At 39.0% G+C, this 19,760-nt stretch overlaps 1 protein-coding gene across 2 annotated transcripts in view; it reads left to right on the top strand.

The window, feature by feature from the left end:
• The window catches only part of ITIH5 (inter-alpha-trypsin inhibitor heavy chain 5), a 103,245-nt gene extending 84,696 nt beyond the window's left edge, over nt 1–18,549 (top strand). For both annotated transcript variants that reach the window (XM_003342007.4, XM_056799434.1), the window contains exons 11-14: nt 565–618; nt 5,676–5,792; nt 11,436–11,813; nt 13,584–18,549. In XM_003342007.4, the coding sequence (XP_003342055.2) occupies nt 565–618; nt 5,676–5,792; nt 11,436–11,813; nt 13,584–13,882 (848 nt within the window). In that variant the 3' untranslated portion in view covers nt 13,883–18,549. The remainder of the gene's footprint in view (nt 1–564; nt 619–5,675; nt 5,793–11,435; nt 11,814–13,583) is intronic.
• The last annotated feature ends 1,211 nt before the right edge of the window (nt 18,550–19,760 follow it).

Genomic DNA, 19,760 nt, shown 5'->3' with positions numbered 1-19,760 from the left:
AATTCAGTGAAAATGGAAATAAAATATTCACGAATAAGCTATTCTTTAAGTTAAACTGTTCTTTAGTTTGTGACTGTCACTTTTAAAAAAAAGTTTTTTTCCTTCTTTTTTAGTCTTGTTTCTAAAGCAGGAGAGCTTTAATGGCTAGGCAGTTAGGCTTAAGGGACTTGCTCAGAATCACTCACCTAGAAAGTGTCTGAGATCAAATTTGAACCCAGATTCTCATAACTCCAGGCCTGGTGCTCTATCCACAGTGCTACTCTTTGTGAATACACTCTTGTGTGTGCACTTAATGGATTATTACCAGATCATCCATATATGGCAGAATGTTTTCTTAACTTATATAATTCACAAAAAAATAAGAAATAACATATACTGTATCATATAACCCAATAATAAAAATTAAATCCCTGCATTTCACGTCTTGGTGTGTACCTTCTGAGGCAGAATTCCTTTGATAATTTTTCACTTTCATTGCCTCATAGTTTCCACATTTTACTTTTCTTCCTCCTATTCTATTTTATACATTTTAACAGTGGTTGTTCTATTTTTTCCCATTTCTAGGACCTGATTTCAAGAAACAGTACAGCCCAAGAATTAAAATCTCCAGAACATCAGGTACAGAAAAAATGATACGAGTATGGATGGATTAATTGAGATAAATGACTTTTTCCCTTTGGCTGGGTCTCTCTAACTGGAGGTGAGTGACCAGTCACATAAAACCCATTGAAATATTCCCGTAGTGCAGGATAGCAGGGATCTCATTCATCCAGACAAGGCCAACAGCTGTGAAGCAAATGCCAAAGAACCCAGGCCATCATTACATCATTGCACTGAAGCTTGGGAGATAACCCAGTAATGAAGAAGACCTGACCTAAGAACAGCCTGATAACAAGGGTGCATTTCAGTAATTGTGCTGGCTTTAAAAGCTAAATTGTTTTAGGCTCGTCAGCTAGGCATGATTCCAGCCTCCGGTCTGAGAGAGAACTTTGAAATGAGCTTTGTATATCTTTCTCCTCAGAGGGGAAGCCTATCCCCAAATGTCAAAAAGTTCCCTTTTGCAAGCTTTCTGAGTTTACAAGAAAAGACCAGATGGAAAGACAATGGAGAGGTTTTTGCTTTTTTTTTCTCAAGAAGTTAAAGTTCTTCGCCTCTAAATCTCTGTCATTGCTTTCCTGATTATGTTATCCACTGATGAAGTTGTTTAAGTGAGCTGGGAATGGAGTAAGGCAGATCCTACTCAGCTTCCAGCTGACATAGTCCAATTTCTTTGAGTACTTCCAAGCCTTCGTAAGTGCTTGCACATCTTTTGGGGGAGAGTTCATGAACTTAATGATCTACAGATTTCTTCATCTGAAATAAAGAGCTTCATTTCCTGTAAAGTATTTAGGGGGACTTGGGTGGAAAGGATGTTTTATAAATAAATAGAAAACCACTAGATATATGACTTAGATATTATGCAACAACCAGGAAAAGCAAAAACATAGGTGAGAACTTTCTCACCTTTAAGGTTTTAGTTTTACCATACATTAAAAACTGTATAAATTCTGTGTGTGTGTGTGTGTGTGTGTGTGTGTGTGTAAGACCTTTCTACTAGGAAACCCAGAGTCAAACACAGTATATTTTGTAAGAGTCTCCCAGTGTACTTTTCAGTAATATCTGTGAGATTCTGGGGCTTAGGGAGTAGAAATCAGTCAGTCAATAAGCATTTATTGTTGTGCCAGGAACTATGCGAAGGGCTTGGTATACTGGAAGGTAAAAATTGGTTGATCTCAAGTTGACATTCTAATCAGGCAGATAAAATAATATAAAGATTAACACACAAAAGAGAGACAGAGTAGATAGAAGATACCCTTATGAGGTAGTCATTAGCAGCTGGCAGTGGGTAGAGTAGTGGAGTGGGTAGTGGAGGTGGCAGTAAGGGTTCCTAAAGGAGGTGGCATTTGAACTGAGTCTTGAAGAAATTCTAAGAGGGGAAAATGAAAAGGGAGAATATTCTAGACATGGGGGGCAGCCAGTGCAAAGGCACAGAGATAGATGTAACTGAGGGTGGTTGGGAGGGAGGTGGACTTGATTTACCTTTAGGAAAATCACTGGCACCTGTGTGAAAGATAAATTGGAATGAGGGAGACACTTGAGTCAGGGAGATCAACTAGCAGGTTGTCATAGTTCAGCTGAGAGGTGAATAGCTCTGTGTGTGTGTGTGTGTGTGTGTGTGTGTGTGTGTGCACATGTGCACGTGTTCGTGAATAGGTAGAAGGAAATGTATATAAGAAATGTTTCAAAGGTAGAAATGACCAGATTTGTCAACTAAACAGATCCGTAGGGTGAGGGATAATAAAGAGTGGATTTTGTGATCCTAGAAGACTGGGAGGATGATCGTGACCTTAACAGTAATAGGAAGTTCAGAAGAGGGTTAGCGGGGGCAGCTGAGTGGCTCAGTGGATTGAGAGCCAGCCCTAGAGATGGGAGGTCCTAGGTTCAAATCTGGCCTCAGCCACTTCTTAGTTGTGTGACCCTGGGCAAGTCACTTGACCCCCATTGCCTAGCCCTTACCACTCTTCTGCCTTGGAGCCAATACAAAGTATTGACTCCAAGATGGAAGGTAAGGGTTTAAAAAAATAAAAAGAATAGGGTTAGCTTTGGGGGAAAGATCATGTTTTGAACATAGTAAGTCTGAGATGTCCATGGGACATAGAATTCAAGATGTCAATAAGCAATTGGTATTGTGGGACTGAAGCCAGGAAGGAGATTAGAGCTTGATATGTAGATCTGGGAATTATTTGTATAGAGAGAAAACCCTTGGGTGCTGATGAGATTATTAATTGAGAAAGTAGAGAGAGAGGAAAGAGAAGAGGAAACAAGGCTGAACCCTAGGGACCCTCATACTTCCTAGGAAAAACATGAGCTAGGAGAATGAGAAGAAGGGATCAGAAAGGAAGAGAGATAGTGTCAAGAAAACCCAGAGAGGACAGAGTATCCTGTAGGAGAAGGCAATAACAATCCTAGAGGGAGAAGAGAAGTAAAGAAGGGTGATGTGTGAGGGGGAAAGGCCATTAGATTTGGCAATTAAGAAATCCCTGGTAATTTTGGGGAGGGCAATTCAGTTGAATGATGAAGTTGGAAATCAGTTTTCAAAAAGTTTAGAGGAGAGGAAGTAGGGTAAACCCTAATGGATTTTTAAAATTTAGCTGAGAAGAGGTGAAAAATATAAGATGCCACTAGCATAAACAGCAGGATTGGGTGATGGTTTTATTTTAAAGAATGGAGAAGAAAAAAAACTTGCTTATAGAAAGCAGAGGGATCAAGAGGTAGGGAGAGATTGAAATTAGGGAAAGTAGAGAAGATAGTGGAGGCAATCTGCTAGAGATGATGGAATAAGATTAAGAAAATAAGTAGAGGGCTTGGTTTGGGTAAAAAGAAGTATCATCACTTCATCAGAGTTTATAGTAAAGGACATAGTTGCAGATCATGTATGGGGAATATAGAATGAGAAAGGGAGAAGAGGTAGCTCATGGGGTATGGCCTCAGGTTAGGGGGTTTATTTTATTTTTTGCAAATTATGAGATGTAGCCCTCTGCTACAAGGCTGAGGGAAGAGAGTGTCATGGGACGTCTGAGAAGAGAAGAATAGCCTTGGAATAACTGCTATGGTGAGTGTGCAGAGAATTGAATAGGAAGGAGTAGAGGGATTGCCTTGCTGCAATGAGGGTCCAGAAAAGATTATATAATATAAATTTGTAATGAATCCCATGGGCACAGTTTTGAGAATTCCTCCAGCTCCCCTCAATAGTGATGGAGGTAGATGCTGGATATTATATCCAGTACTGTTATTTAGCAAGACATGAGTGCTGAAGAGACAAGGAGGCAAGGGCTTTCAGAACAGGCGATAATGTAGAGTTGAATTAGGTTACTAAGGAAAGAGTACTGACTAGTCTCACAGTCAGTGTCCCTGATCCCCATTGATTAATGGGACTGTTGATAAGTCACTTATCTGTCTCCTAATCTGTAAAATTATGGGATTGGATAAAATGAACTCTAAGGTTTCTTCTACAACTAACATTCCATGTCTTCCTGAGTTACTGCAACTTATACACAGGTCCTCTGAGACAGATTCTTCCCCTTCTCACAATCCCCAAAGGGGAAGATGTTCGGGCTCACATGACTCAGTTAATAAATAACTAATTAGGGAGAGCTAAGTAAATATTGGTATTTGGTATAGGTCTCAGGAAAAAAAATTGACTATAAGACAAGAAAGATAGCATAGGATGAGTAAGAAATCAGTACTGGAAGGACTTAATTGATAAGTAGGACATAGTGAATGGTTGGCTTTGGGAGTCAAGAAGACCTATATTCAAGTTGTGCCTTTGATATATATTGGCTGTGTCACTTAACCTCACAGTGACAACTGGAAATTCTTTCAACTTTAGAGCAGGTATCAGTAGGTGTTGGTAAAGGGAGTTTTCTCATGGGAAGTTTCCTCTGCCAATGAAATCACAGATCTGGTTCTAAACAAAATAGCTAGCTTTGGCTTTCACAAAGGCATTTACATATATTATCTCAGAACAACCCTGGGGATTAAGGTGCTAGGATGATCCTCATTTTATAGATGAGGAAACTGAGGTAGACAATGTTTAAGTGACTTTCCCTTGGTCACATTGCTAGCAAATATCTAAAAGGAGAGCACAGAATTTAAGTGACTTTGGATACAAAGTCAGACAGCTGGTTCTTTTAGAGCTGGGATTCAAACCCACTTGTCCTAATTCCAAGTCCGCTACTCATCATAGTACATATTGTTTCCTGAATAGAAGGAGCACATGTTTGGAGCTGGAAGGGAGCTCAGAGGCCACTTAGTCATTTTATTGATGAAGAAATTGAGGTTCAAAAAATCAGAGTGATTTTCCTGAAATTACACAGGAGATAAGTGACAAAGATAGGATTTGAACCTAGGTCCTCTATTCAAAAAGAAGGGAGTGGAGTGAGGAATGGCAGGTATTATGTAGCACTTTTTGAAACATAAAAAGGTATATAGGGGCAGCTAGTTGGCTTAGTGGATAGAAAGTTTCAAGCTTTGAGGCAGGGGTTCAAAACTAGCCTCAGACATTTCCTAGCTGTGTTTTCCTGGCCATGCCTCTTAACCCCAATTGTCTAGGCTATATTGTTCTCCTGCCTTGAAACTGATACTTAGTGCCCATTTGAAGACAGCAGATATGGTTTAAAAAAATAAAAAGGATAAAAATTTTAAAAGAAAAAAATGTATGTTAATGCCAGTTTTAACTACCTTGTTTCCCCTCCCCATCCTTTGTGATCATTTGGGAAATGAAATCAGAAAGAAACTTTGAAAAACTACTGAAAAAGAAGTGGTAGCTAGATCACTCAGGGGTAAAGTATTGGGTCTGACGTCAAGAAGTCCTAAATTCAAATCTGGCTTCAGACACCTACTAACTGTGTGATTCTGGGCAAGTCATTGAACTTCTGTTTGCCTTAATCAACTAGAGAAGGAAATGGCAAACCACTCCAGGATGTATTAGATAGGGTTACAAAGAGTCAGAAATGACTGAATAACTGAAAAAGAAGCAATATATATGGACCTTCCTCCTTCTATCCACAGCCTCCTCCTATACAGTCAAACTAAATATTGGGCTTAAGTTTTTTTCTCTTTTCTTACTCTATTAGCGGATGGAGATCCCCATTTTGTTGTGGACTTCCCCTTGAGCAAGCTCACTGTCTGTTTTAACATCGATGGGAATCCTGGGGACATCCTCAGGCTGGTCTCTGATCACATGGACTCTGGTAAGCTCTATGCTGGGTTGTGGAATTAAATGAAAGGAAGAAGTAATGGGACCTATGTACTCCCCTATCACTGTGAGAATCTGGGTATATGTTTTCAGAAGGCAAAAAGTCAAAGTCCCTCTAGTTCTTTGAATGAATTCAGCTTTCTAGAGCTAGGTATATAATTTCACTGTTTAATGCGTCATTTAAAAATCATTTTTATTATAAATATAACAATTATCAGCACACACATTGAAACATTAAAAAAAGGACAAGAAAGTGGATTGTAGAGGAAATTGAGAACTTCTATGTAAATATACATGTTATATCTATATCTTTTTGTAATATATGTATTAAAGGAGAGCAGAAGCAGCATAGAGTAATGGATAGAGTTGACCTCAAAACCTAGAAGACCTGAATTCAGATCTTGCATTTGGTCCAGAGTGGCAATATGACCCTGGACTAGTCATTTCTCACTGCTGTTGGCTAATGGTGGCAAACTCAAATATAAATAGGTGCTCCTAAAAACCAAACATCATAATTTCTTTGGATGTATGTTGACTTTAAAAAACACATATTTACATGATCTGTGTTTTATTGTGATTTTATTTTCTTGGTTAAATATTTTCTAATTAGTCACACTTTTCAGTTGTGTCTGGCTTTTAGTGCTCATTTTTTGGGGATTTCTTTTATTTTTTCATTAAAAGGTATTTTATTTATACAGGTACATGTGATAAATTTCAACATATGTTTTCCAAAGATATTTTATTTTCTACAAATTAAAACAACTCTGAGGTATCACCTCACACTTAGCAGATGACAGCAAAGGAAAGTGATAAATGTTGGAGGGGTGAGCCAAAATTGGGACACTAATGCATTGCTGGTGGAGTTGTGAATTGGTCCAACCACTTTGGAGGGCAATTTGGAACTATGCCCAAAGGGCACTAAAAGACTCTCTTTGATCCAGTCAGACCACTGCTGGGTTTGTATCCCAAAGAGATAATAAGGAAAAATATTTATAGCTGTGCTCTTTGTGGTGGCAAAAACTTGGAAAATGAGGGGGTGTTCATCTATTGGGGAATGACTGGATAAATTGTGGTATTTGTTGGTGATGGACTATTGTGCTGAAAGGAATAATGAACTGGAGGAATTCCATGTGAACTGGAACGACCTCCAGGAACTGATGCAGAGTGAGAGGAGCAGAACCAGGAAAACATTGTACACAGAGACTGATACGCTGTGGCACAATCAAATGCAACCTAGTTTTCTACTAGCAGCAATGCAATGATCCAGGACAATCTAGAGGAACTTAGGAGAAAGAAAGCTATCCACATCCAGAGAAAGAACTGTGGAACCAGAAATGCATTAGGAAAATATATGATCGATCATGTAGTGCTATAGGGATATGATTAGGGTTTTGAGGTTAAAGAATCGCTCTATTGCAAATATGAATAACATGGAAATAAGTTTTGAGCAATGATACATGTATAACCCAGTGGAACTTCTTGTTGGCTCTGGGAAGGGGAAGAAGATAGTAGGTGTGGGTGTGGGTAGAGTGGGGATCATGAATTGTGTAGCCATGGAAAATATTATAAATAAAAATTTAAAAAAGATATTTTTAAATTTTCCCAATTACATGTGATAATAAATTTCAACATATGTTTCTCAAAATTATAAGATCTAAATTGTCTCCTTCTTTCCCTTCTCTCTCCCCCTCAAAGATGGTAAGTGGTTTGATCTGGGTTATACATGTATTATCATGCAAAACATACTTCCATATTGATCATTTTTTTAAGAGAATACTTATGTAAAACCAAACCCCCCCAATAAAACTGTAAGTAAACTAATATAGAAGACAGTATGCTTTGATTTGCATCCACCTCCAACAGTTTTCTTTGGAGGTAGATAACATTAAAGTTCTTCAAAACTGTCTCAGGTCATTATATTACTGAGAGTAGTTAAGTCTTTCACAGTTGTATTGTACAATATTGATGTTACTGTGTACAATATTCTCCTGGTTCTGCTTATTTTGCTTTGTATCTGTTCATGTAGATCTTTCCATTTTTTTCCCTGAAACCATCCTGCTCATCTTTTCTTACAGCACAAAAGTAATCCATCACCAGTATGCACTACAATTTGTTCAGCCCATCCTCAATTGATGGGCATCCCCTCAATTGCCACCACAAGAAGAGTTGTTATAAATATTTCTGTGTAAATAGATCTTTTCTCCTTTTTTATGATCTTGTTGGTAAACAGACCCAGAACTGGTATTATAAGATCAAAGGGTATGTACCATTTTATAGCCCTTTGGACATAGTTCAAAATTGCCCTCCAGAATGGATCAATTCACAACTCCACCAGCAATACATTGATGTCCCAATTTTGCCACACCCCCTCAAACATTTTATCACTTCCCTTTACTATCATATTGGCCAATCTGCTAGGTATGAGGTGGTACCTCAGAGCTGTTTGAATTTGCATTTCCATAAACAAGAGTGATTTAGAACATTTTTTCATATGATTATTGATAACTCTGATTTCTTCATCTAAAAATTGCTTGTTCATATACTTTGAACATTTGTCAATTGAGAAATGACTTTTATTCGTATAAATTTGACCTAGTTCTCTATAAATTTGAGAAATGAGACCTTTATCAGAGAAATTTGTGATAAAATTCCCCCACACTCCCAGCTTATTGTTTCCCTTCCAATTTTGGCTACATTGATTTTGTTTGTACAAAACCTTTTTAATTTAATATAACCAAAAATTGCCCATTTAGTGTTTTATAATGGTCTCTCTCTCTTGTTTGGCCATAAATTCCTCCCTTCTCCATAGATCTGCCAGTCTTTATGTTCCCCTAATTTACTTATGGCATTACCCTTTATATCTAAATCATATGCCAATTTTGACTTTGTCATATAGGATCTGAGATATTGGTCTATATATCATTTCTGCCATACTGTTTTCCAGTTTTCCCAGCAGTTTTTTTTAATTAAATAGTGAGTTGGAGTCTTTGGGTTTATCAAACACTAGGTTGCTAAGGTCATTTACTCCTGTTTATTGTGTATCTAATCTATTCCACTCAACCACCATTTTATTTTTTAGCCAGTTCCAGACTATTTTGATGATTACTACTTTATAATACAATTTGTGATCTAGTGCTACTATTTTTGGAGGAATTATTTTATTTATTTATTTATATATATATTTTTAATTTTTGGGAGAGTCTTTTTTAAAATTTCTATTTATTTAATTAATTAATTTAGACTATTTTTCCATACATGATTCATATTCTTTCCCTACCCTACTTCCTCCCCCCTCCCATAGCCAACAAGCAATTCAATTGGGTTTTATATGTATCATTGATCAAGACCTATATCCATATTATTAATATTTGCAATAGAGTGATCATTTAGAGTCTACATCCCCAATTATATCTCCACCAATCCATATGATCAAGGAAATGTTTTTCTTCTGTGTTTCTACTGAGAGAGATTTTTGACAACGATAATGGAGCAGTGTGCCATTTCCTTCTCTAACTCATTTGACAGATGAGGAAACTGAGGCACAACTAGTATGTGTCTGAGGCTAGATTTGAACTTGGTTCTTTCTGACTCTAGGCCTGGTCTTCTATCCATGGTGCCACCTAGTTGCTTTATTTTGAATTTATATACATTTTAATCTAGTTTGAGCTTACTCCATGAATCTGACACCTCTGTTCTAGGTACCTCTTTTGCAGAGAAAGTACAGACCCCCTTTGAGAGAGACAGTGTGATACAGAGGATCTATTCCTGGCTCTTCTGGGAAAGGATCTGGGTTCAAATAACTTCTCATGCTTATTACTACTGTGACCTTTGGGCAAGTGTCCTGAACTTCCTGGGCCTCAGTTTCCTCTTGTAAAGTGAGGAGACTGGACCAGATGGCCTTCCAGCTCTCAATATAAGTACTGAGATCCCCCCCCCCCAATATTGTTCCCTAATGGTCCTTATTATCCTAAAGACCAAATCCTGCCTGGATCCCAAGATCAAAGGTCTCAGCAGAGACCTTCAAAGGCAGGTTAGGCCCTTCCTGTAAAGCCTCAGGGTAATTGGTAGCATTCATATGATTTTTAAAAAATCATCAGTTCTGCTCACTACATATGGAATGACAATGCTTCCCTGACTGAAAATTTACAGAGAGAAATGTCAAAATGTGACTGACAGAATGCTTAGTTTGGTTCAGCAGAGCCTGGCATCTCTTTTCCTTCTGCCTTTGTTTTCCTGACCCCTTCCATGAAAGTTTTCATTTAAATTAAAAAAAAAAACTCCTTTTCTTAATGCCTAATAGATGCAAGGTACTTAGAAAGGTGCTTGTAACAGAAAGGAAGAAAAACATCCTGGTTTAAGCCATCAAGGACCTTACTTTCAGTGATGTGAATAAAACATTAACACAGATAAATAGAAACAGGCAATTTGAGAGAGAGAGAACACCTAGAAACTAGAGAGTGCCAAGAAAGGCTTCATGGAGAAGGTGGCACCTGAAATGACACCCAGGTTGTCATTCCCTGGAATGGCTATGAAGATGCTCTGGAACAGGAGGATTCATTAGGGAGAGTGAAGCTCTATTACATGGCAGTCACCTCTATTGACATTGTTTTTAGCCAGAAAGAGCAATCCATTTCAGTACATGTTATTTCATTAGATATGAAGATATCTTGTAGGAGATCTCCATTTGTATGAGAGCCAGGCAGTATGAAAATCTGTATCTTTGTTGGAGAGAACTTCCTTAAGTCATAGGATATAGCATTGGAAGGGGACCTCAGAGGTTATTTGGCCAACTTCCTAATTTAACAGTTGAGGAAAGTGAGGCTTAAGCAATTTGTCTGCAGGCTCACAAGTACGATTCAAACCCAGATTCTCTAATTCCAAATATAGGGCTTATCTCACTGCCCAACATTCCCTCTTGAAAAATATTACTATCTTGTTTTTCTGCTACCTTCATTTCAAAATCTATCCCTCCCTTCCTCCCCTCCACAGAAAGTTGTCCTTCGTAATAGAAGAAAAGGAGAGTAAAAAAGACATTTTTGCAAAATTACCCAGTGCTACAGCTCAATCCAACAGTGAATGATATGTTTTGTACCCATTGTCCCCCTTCTCTCCAAAGAACTGAGACCTTTTCTCAACTCTTTCCTAAGCACTAGCTTGGGTGTTGTGATTTTTCATCATTAAAGTTTTGTTATTCTCTCCATTCATCTTGTAGCCATTTGCATATTCTTTTCTTGGTCCCATTGATTTTGCTTTGCAATTGCTCATCTCAATCTTTCCATCCACACCTCCCTACTCTTTGAAAGTTATGACAACATCCTAAAATGTCTAGCTAGGGCTGCAGAAAGTGAAAAATCCTAATCCAGGAGCACATAGGACACATTATTGATCTTTGAGTCATTGGGCAAAGGTGGAATAGATGTCCAAAGAGCTAAGACCAAGAGCTCCAATGCCACATCCTTGTCAGCTTCTGATTTCTAGCTGGCCATAGTTGGCCACTTGTCAGTAGAATACTAATTGTTCTGTTTATAGATAAAGGGATCTAAATTGGTGTCATTATGGTAGTGATTCTGGCTTCTTTGTTTTGACAATGAAATCGTTTATGCAATCCCTGCTATATTTTTCCTTTTCCCTTCTTAAGGTGTCACTGTGAATGGAGAATTAATAGGGGCTCCAGCTCCTCCAAATGGCCACAAGAAGTATCGGACTTACTTCCGAACCATCACCATTCTCATCAATAAGCCAGAGAGATCTTACTTGGAAATCACACCAAACAGGATTGTCTTGGATGGTGGGGACAGGTTGGTCCTTCCTTGCAACCAGAGTGTAGTTGTGGGGAGCCAGGGGCTGGAGTTGTCTGTTTCTGCCAATGCTAATATCACAGTGACGATCCAGGGCACAATTACTTTTGTCATCCTTATTCACCTCTACAAAAATCCAGCTCCTTATCAGCGAAATCATCTTGGCTTCTACATCTCCAATAGCAAAGGACTCTCAACCAACTGTCATGGACTTTTAGGTAAGGGGTGTTTGTGTGTGTGTTGGGGTACCTTCATATGGATACGGTGTTTCAGGAATCAAGCAATTAAATGCTTTAACTTAAGGTTGATACTGTTAATATCCTCCTTCTCTTCTCCCATTACTTCTCCTCTCTTCCTCCTAGTCCCTTTTTTCCTCTCCCTTCCCCTTATTTCTTCCCTTCCCACCTTCCTTCTTTCCTCTCTTTCTTCATCTTCCTCCATTCTCCTCCCTCTCCTTTCGTTCCATTTCATTGGTAGAGGGAACTCAGGAGAGGAAAATTCTCAACTAAGGCAGACTGACAACTTTCCTGCAATTTATAGATTTAGAAGAATTGACTGAGAAGTTAAATGACTTGCCTATGATCACACAGTCAGTAAGTATCAGAGGCAAGAGGTTTTCCTATCTATAACACCAGCTCACTCTCTATCCATGGAATGGTGTCTGGAGTTAGGAAAACCTGAGTTCAAATCCAGCCTCAGACACTTACTAGTGTACTAGTTTTATCTGTCTCTGTCTGCCTTAGTTTCCTCAATTGTAAAATGGGGATGATAACAGCACTTACCTCCCAAGGTTGATGGAGGATCAAATGAGATAATATTTGTAAAGTATTTAGCACAGTGCCTGGCATATAATAAGAATTTAATAAATGATTGTTCCTTCCTTTCACTCTTCCTTCCCTACTACCATGTGGCCTTGCATTTTTTTTTCATCCATTTAATCCAAATACTTTCAAATAAAGTAATATATGTAAGCATCGATCCCTGTTTAGACATCCATAAAGACTTTCTGGGAATGGGAGTAGAAGTCAATATACTCTGGGAACTAGAAAAAGGGAAAGATTCTCTTTTCTCTTCCCCTCTCAGTAGAGTGGCATTAATGAAGTTCAAGCCTTTATATGTTCCTTTGATGAGAATCACCTAAGTTCTTGGATGCAGCACTAGTGCTATTCCTCTTGCTTTATTACTGAACATGCAAATTCCCATAGCTCTCTTGCCCTGAAATTAATAGGAAGACATTGTGCCTGAGCTAGGTTTGGAAGGAAGGCTTCCTGGTATTTCAACCTGAGCATTTTAGCAAGTTCTCATCTATTAAGAGTGAATTCTGCTGTATATTGGTGTCGAATACCCCACTTGACTAGAGGAATTCGGAGGAAGACTATCAACGTGAATTGACTACCTCCCATTTCTCACCTTGCCATCCTCTGCACCACATTCAGTGCTCCTGCATAGCAAGGGGACCTTGGGACTCGGTTACCAAAAAGACCTAATGTGACTGGTGCTGCTGCTTCATCCTCACTTGCTTAAGGGGCTGTGGCAGGATTGGTGAACCTCCACAGAGCAGTTGGGAAAATTCCCAATGTTAAGGTGATAGGTTGTTTGGAAGGAAAAGGAAGTTTCCTTCAGGGATGAGTCTAAGAAAAGGCCATAGATTTGGATCTAGAAAGGGTCTTAGAAGACACGAGTCACACCTTTTCATTTAATAGATGAGAAAAATTGAGGCATAGAGATTTTAAATAATCTGCTGAGGATCATATAATTAGTAAGGTTTTGAACCCTAGTTTCCTAAATTCAGATCTAAAAACCTATCTACTATCCTACAATAAGCATCCAAATCTTGGACAGTGGTCATCTTAAAGTTCCTACTGATTTTGTAGTGTTCTTCTTTACTAATTGTAATGGATGTCCAGTTTACCCAACTGGAACCAAATATTATCATATCTGTGTTAACTGGATTTGCTTCACATTTGGTTCTTTTTTTCTCCCTGTAGGCCAGTTCCTGAACCAGGACCCTAAACTAACGAAAGAGCCAGTTGGCTTGGGCTCCAACAGGAACCATACTGAACCTTCTGTCTCCCAGGCAGACTTAAGCTCGGAGACCATCCTAAAAGTAAAAGGGCACCGAGTTCCAGTGATCTGGAAACAGAGGAAGATCTACAATGGACAAGAACAGATAGATTGTTGGTTTGCCAGAAACTCAGCCAAGCTCATTGATGGAGTATACAAGAATTACTTAGCCTCCCATCCTTTTGACACAGAGACCACTTTTGGGGTAGGAGCATCCCAGTGACTGTAGGATATGACAGCCCTGGATATAAGAACAAATGTTAGGGAAATGACCTTTGAAGGTATCCTAATGTATGCAACTCTATATGCCACATCCCTGAGCAACTCGGCTGTCCTCTACAAATGCCAAGCTGGCTAAAGGGTAGGGAGGGGAAGCTTGGATAAAGAAACTATTTCCTTCCTTCTATTTCTTTTCTGTCTTTCCCTTTCCCATCCACAGGGGAGAAAGATATGATAAAACAAAATGGAAGAGTGAAATAATGAAAAGAAAGTGAGACCCTGACATACCTGACTTCTTCCATGAATCTCAGAACCTGCCACAAATTAACCAACTCCTTGGTGTTGCAGGTTGGTTGGCTGAAGCCTTGCCTTTGATGTGGAAATGACCTGCCTGGGTCAGTAACTTTGCCTTTTGCCTCACTTCAAAGCTTGGCGAGCTCTCCTTTGTGAAACTTCTTAGTCCTCTGGTGCATGGCTAGCTCCTTGCATGGGGGGCATCTCTAGTCTGTCTATGGTTATAGGTCTTAAAAATAGCACATGGGTTTGATAATGGCTAATAATTCTATTATTTCTTAGGAAAGTCAGCTCACCCTTTAAAAAATTAGCTTAATTTTTTTTGAGGGTAGGGGTTTCACAATAGGAATTGACTTGAAATCAATCCCTCTGCACCTAAATCTTTGTAGCTGGATTTGTAAATAACTGGACTTTGTTTTTCTGATATTTTCCTATTTATTTAGTTATGCTAAGTCCTTAAAGGAGGGAAAATAACAAACAGCATGTGTATTTGAACTAGTTTGCTTGGAATGCTGAGAATCTTACCAGATGTGTGTTAAGTCATTTATAAAGACCCAAGAAATTTCTAGTTTACTCTAATTCTGGATTCTGAATGATTCTTTTTTTCTGCATGAAAGGTTCTTCAGGAGATGGTGAACTGAATTGTGCCAAGTGGAACTGGAGGGTGAAAGGGGAAGGGGCTGGCTTGGATTCAGAGCAGAATGCTTTTAGCAGGCGAGCTAGCTAGAGGGGATTAATTCCTTGCACGTTCCCAGGAAGAGGAAAGCACACGCTTATCAAACCTAAAAAAAGATGCCAAAATCTCAGAGTTGCATAGGTCAAGGAGTCAGAAATCACGATGTAAGTGAAGAAGTGATATTTTTTTTTTCAGACCTTGGCCAAACCCATGTCATAAATGGAAAAGAAAAGGATACAGTTGTAGAGAGTTGGAATAAAAACCCTGCCAATGTTGTCCATTTAATTTTTCAGTATCCCATTTGAAGCCAAATTGTGTTACTAAAGAGGAATGAACTCCATGGCAGAAAGGAAACTTTAGTATTCCTCTTTTTCAAATCCATCTTCACTTTTGCTCTGGTGTTCACCATAGTCCTTTTAAGTGAAACAAGCCCACATCATGGTGAGTGAGGAAAGTTTTCAGGGAAGAACACAGATGCAGGGTGTATGGAGTCAAACAGAAAAGAGGTGCCAGAAGTTTCTAGCCAAAGAAATAGTTTGTTTTGATGAGGGTAGTAGTAGAAGGCCAAGTATTAACCTCAGGAGAGGTTCCTTATGTTAGGATAGCTGCCAAACTAGTACTTGCCTGAAATGTGAAAACAGCTCTAGCATTTGTGGAGAAATCAGAATTAAGAAAATTGTTTGTTGTATTTACTTTCCTTTGGGAACTATCAGGAATAGACAAATGACATCCACGTGTTAGATCCAGACAACTTTAGTGGAAATAGGTTAGGTCAAAACTGACTTTACTGTCTAATTCCTCTAACTTTTCTTAAATTGTCAACCTCTCTCTTTAACAACAGATGGCTAGGAGTTGATCTCCAGAACTGTCGCTTATAGCCCTTATCTGCTCTCTCTGTCTCTCTGTCTTTCTGTCTGTCTATCTCTGTCTCTCCCACTATCCCATCTCTTTCTCCTTCTTTCTCTTTCTGTTTCTCTTTCCTTCTCCCTCTCTTTTTCTCTTTCCCTCTTTCTCTTTCTTCCCTCTCCCCCGACCCTCTCTCTCCCTCAGTTCTCTCTCAAAATAGCTTATTGCTCTGAGGCAAAAGGTACAGAGACAACTAGTCTAGACTGAAAGAATATTGTTACATTTTGGCACTCACAGAGATAAAGAAGTAGCATGATCCAGAAGCAAAAAGTATCTGGGCAGACTCTTATAGGGCCTTTTCTCTTTTTAATGACAGTGCCCAAAATGGCAGATTGAGCTGAGTAGAACACAGCTCATTTTAAGTATTCCACAAAATCCAGAATGAGGAATTTAGACTAAAAGAAGGTTTTCCCACTTGTGAAAGTCTTTAACGATGGAGACAAGCAATTATTTTATGGCCATTTTCCCTCAAAGTGTCTTTTCATCTTTATATTCCTTGATATGTTCAAGGCAAGGATCCAGGACAATTCCAAAGCACTCATTACAAGAAAGGATACCCACAGCCATAGAAGGAGCAAACAGTCTAAATGCAGATTGAGACATACCATTCTTCAGGGGATTTCCTTGCTAGATCTCCTGGAAGCATCAAGGAGCAGTGTATAGAACTTAATTTTAAGCCAAGAAATATGTGCTCTAAAGTCCCATCTCTGGTCCATGATGACTATGTGACCCTTGGTAAATCATTTTACCTCTCTTTGCTTTAGGCAGCTCTCAAAAATTCTAAATTGCAGAAAACCTGCCATCGTAAAGGGAATTTCTTCATCCAAGAATTCCCATGCACCTCTGAATCACAGACAAGTCCAGGCCTTATCTCGACTCCAGAAATAGAGTAGGAAATTAACTGAAGGCTTTGAGTATGGAGTCTAGGGATCCATTGTTAGAGGGAGAATAAGAAGGAATAGCCAAAGCCTTAAGGTCCTAATGAAGATGAAACAGAAACAATGGTAGAACTCAGCACTACTTCTTACTTCTTCCTCCCTTGTGTGTGTGTGTGTGTGTGTGTGTGTGTGTGTGTGTGTGTGTGTGTGTGTGTGTTCTTAGAATACCACTATCCTCATTCTTTCTCCCACCCATTTTACTTCATGAAAACCTTCCTTGGCCCAAAAAACAGACATCTACTGAGATTTTGCAATGCCTCCTTAAGATTTTTTTGAATATTACTGCTCCCAGAGGTCCCTGATTTGCCTTCCTTACATCGTTATATCTTTAAGTACCTTGATTTTAGACAGATATAGGGCTCATTGGTGGACTTTTCCTTCTGGAGTTTGGCAATGAGTGGGATATCAAATTGAATTTGATCAGAAACACATTCTAATGTTTTAATCTTAAATACTAAGGTGATTTCCCTGACCCACTTGGTGAATTTAAAATCCAAATTTGAGTTACATGACCTGGGTTGGAATTCTAAGGATGCCCCACCACTATGTGACCTTGGGCATATACTTAACTTTTCTCAGCTTCAGTTTGATCTTCTGTAAAAGGGGGGTGGGCCAGATGATTCTTAAATTCCCTTCCAGCTCTAAAGATCTAGTGTTGAAATGGTGGTTTAGAATCTACATTTGCCCTCTTATTTGACTTCTCCCAGTCACAAAGATATACCTGTAGGAAAAGCTGGCTGGAGATCTGGATGCGCTCTGTGGTTGAAAAGTTAAACTAGCCAATAGGATTTGACCAATGACTTTAGCCTTGCTTATATCACACTCTAAACCAATTACGAACCTTTATTAGGCAGCTATTTACTCATAGAACACTGTGCTAGGCACCGAGGATACAAAAACCCTTATGAAATCATCCCTGCTATTAAGGAGTGACATTCTTTTAGAGGAAGACACATATACAAACCAAATGAATTCACGAGATCAGACACCTATTATCAAAAGTGAAACTCATAAGAGTTCCACTGGCAGGAATATTCTGAAGTCATCAAAGTTCAGTCCTTGGTGCTTCTGTTATCGAAGTTAGGAAGAAGTGATGGGGCTGCTGCTGTGTCAATTCAGTCAACTGAATTCAAGAGACAACTCTATTTTAGGTCTCCCCAAGGCATACTTGGGAACAGTGAGGCAGATTCCTGGCAAAGGATTTCTTTAGATTTGTAGTTCTCTTATTAGGCAGTTCTGGAAAAAGAACTCATTCGTACACTCAACACATGAGGGTATTAATGACCAGGAACTCCACCATCTTTTAATATTGTACAATTTTTTTTCCATTGCCATCTTTTGCTTTTATATCATCTTTATATCTAAAAATCTATCTTTCTCCACTCTCTAGTAAGACATCCTTTATAACAAGCAAGCAAACAAACAAATGAATAAAAAAAAAGAAAAACAGTTAGTTGGGTAAAACCAACTAGTGCAACAACTGATTGTGACAGTGTTCAATAGCCACAGGTCCCCACCTTGACAGAAGAGAGAAAAGCACATTATTTCATCTCTTCTTCCAGAGCAATTCTGGTCATTATAGTTGCATAGAATTCAGTTTCTTTTTCTGTGTGTGCATGCATGTGTGCAGTTTTTTTGGGGGTGGGGTGGGATTTTGGAATATTAAATTACTGGACAAGGAAAAGTGGTTCATGTAAAAGTTGGAAATACGTTGTTCCCTTCTCATTCATGGGATGAATCTTCCAAGGAGGAAAGTATGGACAATTCAGTGAGGCTGCTGAAATACTCATCAAAAGGCAATTCCTTTCCAAATGTGTGCTATCTATTTAATCTTAAAATAAACATATGTTAAGTGACTTTGAGAATGCCATTTTTTCCCCTTATCACAGAAAGCTTCAGTCTATAGCTGAGGTTCAATTCCGACAACTGGCAAATGTTGACAGTGATAAGAGCAGTTAGTATGGTTCAAGGAAAAGTTGGGCATGGTAGAATGTCTAGATTTGAAAGGAGGAATAAAAATGTATTTGGATGCCCAGAAAGATCAAGCACCTTGAGCTCAATAGAAATGAAACTTAAACCATTTCCATCTTCGTGACCTTTCAGGGAGCCACTACCTGAGCTGTGGGGAGAAAAAAGCTCCACCTTAGCTTTCCAAACCCAAATATGAGTTGTAAAATGACTTCAGCCTTAGAGGTGCTGGGGAGGCAGGGGAAAGAGCAATGGCCATCGAGTTAGAGGTGGTTGTTGCTTGGTTGTGTCTGACTCTTCATGACCCCATGTAACTGTTCATGGGGTTCTCCTGACAAGATACTGGTGTAGTTTGCCATTTTCTTCTCCAGTGGACTAAAGCTAACAAAAGTTAAGTGACTTGCTTGCCCAGGGTCATGCAGCCAGGAAATGACTGAGTTCTGATCTGAATTCAGGTCTTTCTGACTCCAGACAGAGCCCTCTATCCACTGAATCACCTACCGCCCCATCTGTCAGAAGACCAGAGTTCAAATCTTGCTTCTGATGGTCACTGCATCTGAAAAGCAAGTCACTTAGCATCCTTGGACCTCAGTTTCCTTATCTGCAAATGAGAGGGTTCTTAGTGACCTCTGACATCTCTTTTCTAGCTCTGGAGAACTGGTAATACATGTTGATTGATGTGGAGTTGGAATTAACTTTCCTTCACTGCTTCAGGAATACATGTTAGTCTGAATTGAACACTGTATCCTGATGGGTAAATTAGGTGACTGCTAGCCCAATTTTCCTTCACATTTTTCAAATAAAATGTGCCTCCTAGCTAGCCTGGATCATGAATAATGCAAGCTTCTTCTTTCTCAAAGGCTTCCTAAGGGGAGCTTTAAGTCACCCAGGGTGGGTATGCTCAATTCCACAGTACTGTGATTAAAAGAAGATGGAACCCCTGCAGCAAGCAAATGACACAGCTCAACAGACATGTGATAGCTTTAGTTCAAATGTTTATTAGTCCATAAAAAGCAAATAAATAATAAAAGGACATTTTAAAAAAGTCAAGTACAGCACGCTAGTTAAGATTCAATTTAAGAGAGGAAGAATTTTTTTTT

Source organism: Monodelphis domestica, chromosome 5 (assembly GCF_027887165.1).
Source record: "Monodelphis domestica isolate mMonDom1 chromosome 5, mMonDom1.pri, whole genome shotgun sequence".
Classification (NCBI taxonomy): domain Eukaryota; kingdom Metazoa; phylum Chordata; class Mammalia; order Didelphimorphia; family Didelphidae; genus Monodelphis; species Monodelphis domestica.
This window is presented reverse-complemented; position numbering and strand designations above follow the sequence as displayed.